Consider the following 7,785-nt stretch of genomic DNA (forward strand, 5'->3'; position numbering starts at 1 on the left):
ACATAACGACATAATGCACAAGACTACATACATGAAGGAATATTTGGTGTCTGGTGTCTGTGGATGTGAGTGTGTGTGTATGGGAAGACACAAACTGTATGGGTTGTTGAGCCAGATTCGTTACCAAGTAGGTTTACACACACAAGAATGTGTATTTGTGTTTTGGTAGGTACAACAAACACGTAAGAGGCAGTGAAAAATAAAAGTAAAGTACTGCAGCACTCAAGAACATAATAGAATACAAAATGACAATAAAAATATGAAAAAGGTAGCCCTACCATTAAAATACCATAACAATGTTATTACTTAATATGTAAAAATATAACAGTTTGAGAGTTAGAAAGCGGGCCAGTTTTGTCCAGGATTTATCAGAGGATGTGCCAAACCTCACAGTACAGAGAATGTGTGCAGTGTACAGGGATGATAGTCCCAGATGTGTGTTCCTGTAACGCATATAACGACAGATCTCCTTTGCACCCCCGTACACATAAGAGTCCATGTCAGTGGGGGTCACTGGGCCTGCTGCTGTCACAAGGAAACTGTTCTGAGGTTTCGGTGGTGATGGAGCTCAACTTCATGCCAGAAAGTGAGGGGTGTCCTGGGTGAGAGGTCTTGCTCTCTCTGGTGCTCGTTTCTTTATCATTCTTCAACATGACAGTTGAGCTGTTTGTGTTGACTTTTGAACTGAACTGTAAATATAAAGCATATAACTGGCAGGGGAATTTTTCAGACGAGTGTCAGAAGAGACAGGGAGTTTTAAAGAAAATATGGTTATCATGACAATCACTGCGTTTAAGATATTCAATGAAGGCACTGCTCATATTTGACCTGCAGTCCAGACATCAGAGTGGACAGTTGCTTATCAGGGTTCTAGTATTTCTTTTTTTGTGTGTCTGTCACTGAACGTGCAAACATGAAGTGTAGCTGAATCAGCTTTTAATGACTTAAATTCACCTGATTAAATGGGTTTAATACATGCAGCAACATAGTGAGCAGAAAAAAATATTAAAGAATATGAAAGTCAGTTTAGAACGAACCTGACATTAAACAACACTAAACCATCTTCATACGGTGAAATCCCTTCCCTGTAACTCTCCATGCAGCTCGGAACAAATGCTTAAACTTAGTAAGTCCTATTTTGACTCAAGTCTGCTTCAAACCTTTCATATCTTGTAGGGCAATCCTTCCTTTGCAAGATGAAGGATACAAATAAAGCCACAGCGAGGGCCTGAGGCAGCTTCAACAATCCTTCACGGTTGAGCAGGGAGAAAAAAACACCATGTACATCTCAATAAAAGAGCAGGACGTTACTCTTTTCAGAGGCCTTTAGTTTTAAAACAGCACATCGGTAAGAAAAAGTGACATGCAAGATTCTAATGTACCTCGGCACAGATTCTTCAACTCCGGCTTTAGAAGTGATTTATTAGAGTAATTAAAGTAAAAGTACTCAATACAGAAAAATATCCCCTGTGACTGTTATAATATATTATAGCGTTAGATTATTATTACTCTTGCATTAATGTAAAAGCAGGATTTTACTGTTGTTGGTGAGGTGGAGCTTACTGTATTTTGAACTTTAACTAATGACAATTTTTATTGAGGATTAATCTGCTGATTATTTTCTCCATTAGTTGAATGATTGTTTGGTTTGTAGAAAAAAAATCGTAAAACAGTGAAATAAATAAAAGGAAAAGCTGCAAATCTTCACATTTGAGACGCTATGAACATGAAACATTCACAACAATTATCAGAATAGTTGGCAATAAATTAGGTGTCAATTGCTGAATCACTTCAGCTGTACTTACATGCATGGTTGGTATGACCAAACATCACCTTTTATGAACTCATATTTTGCATATGTCTCTGAGATGTAGTGGAGTAGAAGTAAAAAGTGGCTTGAAAAGAAAATACTGAAGTACCTCAAAATTGGACTTTAATACAGAGTGCTTGAGTAAGCATAATTCCACCACTGCAGCATGGTGAGAGCTTTTTTTTTTTTTAGCTCTTACCCAACCCAGCGTGTGCGGAAACCGACTGCTTATTAATTTTGTGCGAGTTCAGATTTCGGTTAAAGATCATCAGTTCAGTGTGCAGCAGAAAAGGCAAACCCTCACATACTACGGAGAAGCTCGCTGACTGCATGAATGATGAATGAGACAGCTTTCATTGATATATTTATGAGTGCACACTGAAGGAAGCTCGTCCTCCTCCTCTTACAGCTTACATATGAAGTACGCAAGGGACGTTATTGACTTTATCCCCAAAAGACAGTTTGATTGCTTTGATACCATCATCATGTTGAAAAAGCCAAATGAACCACCATTGGGGCTTCATACACAACATTACGTAACAGGCTTCATTATTGCTTCTTGGACAGTGAGATGTTACCACTTACTGTATCTCTGAGAAAAGACCCACCCCTTATGTGATGGTTGGGGATGTTGCGGGGGACGGGAGTGAAGCTGGATCTTACAGGGACATGGATGAGGAATCAGCAGGGAGACTTGTCTCAGATCACTCTGGGTTATGAGAAAGTGTATCAACCTGGACCCTGATTCTCTGCTGTTAAAGGAGAGTCCCGGACAATTTTTATGTTAACCTTGATCGCCACAGATATGCGAGTACTTTCGATTGAAAACCCCCCCAACCTGAATCGGTGCGGGCAACATGGAGCAGCTGCAGCTACGTGTGCAAGCTTCCACTGAGCTAAAACAGCAGTTAACGGGGCAAGTTTTACTGAGAAGTAAATCAAACACCTATACAGGGGATCTGCTATGTTTGCAGTACAAAGCTGTAAACGGCCTGGTTATTAGAAGCCAGAGTCTGTCACATCCTTTGAAATTTTTATTCCAAGGAATAATTGAAAGCTGGTGAAGAGTTGCTGCAATCACCTGCCAGGAGGCCTAAAGCCTTTGATTAGGTTTTATCCTGTCCACAGTGTTTGTCTGCACGCTGATCAGGGCTCTGAGTCTACATCTTTTTTCCATAAAGCAATGTTCTGCAGTGTACAAACATCATCTATCCCTCTGTCTTCATAGTATTTTTTCTACAAACCATGCTAATCAGCCACTGTTTGTACTTCTCTGCTGATGTAACGCTTTCATTTCCCTGCATGGGAGGAAGACACGTATTCAAATATTTATCAGGTTACTGCTCTAGAAGGATTGTCGTGTGAGTCAGCGTACTTTTACACTTCATAAGTCATTCAGCGGTTTTCTTTACATTTCTGAAAGATTATGAGCACATAATTCCATCTTTAATTAGTGTAGGAGGAAAACTGTGGGAAAGTTGATATAGTAGATGTGTCTTTAGACTTCCTGATTGGCTGAGAATAAATAAACCATGTCTGTTATTCAGTGCAGTGTCCTCCTATTAGGAGGGGGGGGGGGACCTCTATAAATACAGTGAATGATAAAATGAAAAAAACCCGTAAAGTGACCCAAGGGCAGACATTTGGAGACACAGTCTATTTTCATTGAATACATCTGGAGCACAATCATGATGAAGAGCTTCGGAAGCTTTTTTTTTTTATTATTTTCTTTAACCTGTAACCTTTCTTTTCACTCAGGCAGACTAAAATGTCACATCTGCCGGGGCTTTGGAGCCACAGGCGGCCGCTGCTTCACTGGTAAACACACAGATGACTAAAAGCAGGTTTCCTTTCACCACGGCTGAAAGGGTCGACTGCTAATGCAGGGTGCCGGGCCATCCACTCTATCTCAGACCAAAACAGATTCTACATTATTATACTTCTCAACTGTGTCAGATGTGGATAAGCTCACAAACATACTCAAATTACAAGCTCCTGTCATCTAGTTAAGGCGTTAGTGATGACTCTGAGACATTTATATTACTACATTTGTACTTTATCTGCCTTAATTGTCAGGTTGTAAGTGACCAAACACTTAATAATATGAAGATGTGACAAATGAAAAGTATAAGCAGTTAATTAACATACGTTCATGGTACATTATAATGTAGTTGAAAGCAGAAATGTTTACATTTTTAAGTATTTTTAATGTAATTTCAACCCTTATAGGAAACTCTTTATGTAAGCGCTATCTATTTATCATCTGTAAGCACATAAACATATCATAAATGTGTCATACTAACACATATAATGTAGTTGTACACACCAATGGGTTTATCAACGTGTTTGTGGTAGGAGAAGTTCTAATTGTTGACTCTTAAAAATGTCCATCTGCGTACAGCTACATCATATTGTGTTATAAAACCCTTTATTACATGAGTATGCGCAGTGGTGAAAAGGCAGCTGAGTACATTTACTTAAGTACTGTACTTCAGTTCAATGTTAAGGTATTCAACTTGAGTATTTCCATTTTCTGGTACTTGTGATACTTCTACTAATTACATCTCAGAGGCAAATATTGCACTTTTTACCGCATTGTATGTATTTATTTTCAGTTTTTTTTGCAATTAATAATACAAGATACAATCAACAGGGAGGATGCGCCCCATGTAGGCTAATCTTGAAAAAAAAAAAACATAAATGATGATGATCATAGGTTAAGATGAGGCAAAACTTTATTAGTCCCCGGGGGAAATCCCCCAGCTCCTCAGCAGGATACAACGTAATTAAAATGAGCCCCACCTTTACCAGCTGCTACGTTAAAGTGATTAACACGTTCATGCATCCGGAATTATAATCCAACAATAAAGCCTAATATATCTGGAAATATTATTTTACACAATGAGTCACTTTTTGGCACTTGAAGTATATTTTGGTACTTATACTTTTGTACTTTTGCTGAAGTAATAATTTGGAGTGCAGGCTTTTAACTTTAACAGATTATTCCTACAATGTGGCATTCAAGATTGGAGGCTGTTTCACTACATCTTGAGTTTGTTCATTTCCTGCATTCTGGTGAATTATAATGCAAAAATGTGTGTCTTTTCTGTATCAATTTATAGCTGAAAATTCTTTATTTATATGTAGAAAAATTATCATTCTCCTGTATTGTTGAAAACGTTCTGCATTTTCAGTTCTCTAGGAATCACGGACAGCGCAACAACACATCTTTTAGAGAATGAGACCTTGTTAAAGGCAAAAGCGCCAAAGTTTACATCTACATAAAAGTCAAAATCACAAGAAATCACAAGAAATCACAAGAAATCCCATCTGTAATTTTTCAAGGTGCTGTTGTGTTCTTGAACCTCCCAGTGTAGAAAAGGTAGATGCAGTTACTGTTTTCTGCAAATGTTTTGAAAATGTTTTTGAACGATTTTTTATTTTACCTCTTTTAGGGAATGGGTTGTCAGTCATATTTTTTGAGGGGGGACAAATCAACCTCTCTTTTAAGGGGGGAGGGGCATCCCCCTGAAATCTATAACTATGGTTTAAACATCCGAAACTTCATGAGGGTTCTTTATCTGAAGTGTGCATACTGCCCTGGGCACTTGGATGCCCACTTACTGACTCCGGCTGTTAGTGTGACTGTTGTGTGACTGAGACAGTGCAGTCAGACTACTGACCAGCTTTTACACCCCTACTCCAAATGCTGCTTTCACTGAAACATCATAATTGACCTATAACATCCAGCTGGATTAGTTGTGCTATTTATATGGAGAAATGATCTCTGCATATCCTCTCATAACCGTCTGAATTAAATGAAGAGATTTTGTGTTTTATGTGATTAAGATAGGCTTAGTGATTGTATAGCCCTTTGAAAAAAACAAACAGAGCAGTCCTCATATTTAAGAATGTTTTAATATCCATGGTTTGCATCACACGTACACAATCACAGTGTGTCCTGGATATTTATACTGGCTTCATGTTTGTACAAACCTCTAACAAAGGTGTCCTACTTGACAGTGCAGCAATACTGCAGGCGAGAACAGATATTAAAAATAGATAAAAACATGTGTCACGTCAAAACATGAGAGTGTACAAGTTTATTTCACATCTAATCAAGCTCACGACAGCAAACAGCCGTTCAACGAGGGTCTGCACTGTGGGTCAACACACTAGAAACCAGCTGAGAACAAGATGCACTCCTCTGCAAAAAAGAAAGAATAGAGAGACACTTTCACATCTGATACACTACAACATTTTCTCCTCTCTCTCCCACGGAACCGGATCCTGCGCCTCCTCGACGTGCGTATTCCTGCGCCCTGTCCAAAAGTGCTCCACATCTGGGAAGGTCTTCTCCCTCTCCTGTGAGATCGCGTTGGGGACGGCGTTGGCTGCCACTTCTGCTCCGTTCCCCTCCGTTTGGGGACACTTGTTGCTGTGGAGGTGCTTCGGGCCTCTGCAGGTCGCGGAGAGCCAGATGGCGATCAGTCCCTGGCGCACGTCGTCGTACATTGTCATCAAGATCACTGGAGACAGGGAGCTGCATGCGTAAAGGAGGACTTGCGCAAAGATGATTAAACCAACGGGAGGCTTGTTGTACCCGAGCCTGATCCAGGTGAAAGTGCCCCACTCTGGCAGCAGCATGAGCCCGAGGGCGCCGCTGAGACACAGCAACACCAGGGTAACCTTGCTCTGATGCTGCGGGCTGGGTGCGTGGTTCACCGCGGTGTGCAGCGCTTTGGTGTAGTAGGCGAGGGTGAATATGACCGGCACCACAAAGGTTGCAGTTGGATAAATCTTGTAGAACAACCTCATGAAGACAGACGCACACACTGGCATTTCGGAGACGCAAATAGTGTCGCGGCCATGGGGCACCAAAGAAGCGAAAAGCATCTGGGGAATGGGAAACATCATCGACACAATCCAAATGAACGCCAGAGCTCCGTGGATCCACGTCGGGCAGTACAGGGGCCACGTGGCGCTGGGGACCAGCGTGTGTTTGGCTCTGGTGGTGACTGCAAGGATTAAAGTTTTTGCAACCACACACGAGTGCTGGAACCAGTCCGTGGTGCTACAGACAAAACTCCCTAGGGTCCAGGTCTGCTTGTAGTAGGTGACGGCGCGCACGGGCGCGCACAGCAGCAGGATCACCAAGTCCGTGGAGGCCAGAGAGGCGAGGAGCGCTTTCACCTCAGAGCCCTTTCCGTTTCTAAAGTCACGGAGGAAAATCAGCAAAACGAGCAAATTCCCAACTGCTCCAGACACGCAGATCCCGATGAGGATGACCGGCAGGGCTGTCCTGGTGTCCTCCCCCTGGAGAAGTTGGACTCCGCCAACGAAATCAAAAAAGGAGACATTGGCTGGTCGATCAATATCCATCTCCTCCTCTAAGACTTTAAGTGGAAGAAAAATCGCAGTAAACAAACGAAACTAAGTGTTTTTTTTCTTTTCTTTTGAGTTCCACTTGTCTCTGCAGATTTAAACGTCCCGGAGGGAAATGAGGGCGGAGGAGCTGTCCAGGGCGCCGCGGTGCTGAAACGCTGCTGACGGGGTCGTGATCGCATCAGCAAGTGGGTGAGCAGGCTGGTAGGTAGGCTATTTCAAGTGCTGCCATTTAGCATCGTCAACCACTCACGTCATGTATCAGTGTGGCTCCAGGGTGCAGCCAGCCCAAATGGGAGCGCAGCGTGACGTGATTTACATTCATCCAGAACCTCTGAGGGATCACGGCTGGTGTGGCGTGTCAGGGAGTTGTCAAAGTAACAAAATGATCTCACTTTTAGCCATCACTTTAGATTAAAATTAAACAGGCAACAAGAGCTCTGACTTATACTGGCATCACTGACAAATAAATGGCAGCCCTTTAAAACGTTTGAATTAACAATCATCAATCATGCTGCAAAACATTGAAATGTCTTAACCCTTGTGTTGTCCTCGGGTCAAACTGACCCATTTCAAAGTGTTTTATATCA

At 41.7% G+C, this 7,785-nt stretch overlaps 1 protein-coding gene across 1 annotated transcript; it reads right to left on the reverse strand.

The window, feature by feature from the left end:
* Positions 1 to 5,709: 5,709 nt before the first annotated feature.
* LOC116686129 (G-protein coupled receptor 151) lies at positions 5,710 to 7,474 on the reverse strand. Its single transcript, XM_032511086.1, has one exon. The coding sequence runs from the start codon at positions 7,190 to 7,192 to the stop codon at positions 6,062 to 6,064; it is 1,131 nt and encodes a 376-aa protein (XP_032366977.1). The 5' UTR covers positions 7,193 to 7,474; the 3' UTR covers positions 5,710 to 6,061.
* Between the last annotated feature and the right edge of the window lie 311 nt (positions 7,475 to 7,785).

The sequence above is a fragment of the Etheostoma spectabile genome, unplaced genomic scaffold (genome assembly GCF_008692095.1).
Source record: "Etheostoma spectabile isolate EspeVRDwgs_2016 unplaced genomic scaffold, UIUC_Espe_1.0 scaffold314, whole genome shotgun sequence".
Lineage (NCBI taxonomy): Eukaryota > Metazoa > Chordata > Actinopteri > Perciformes > Percidae > Etheostoma > Etheostoma spectabile.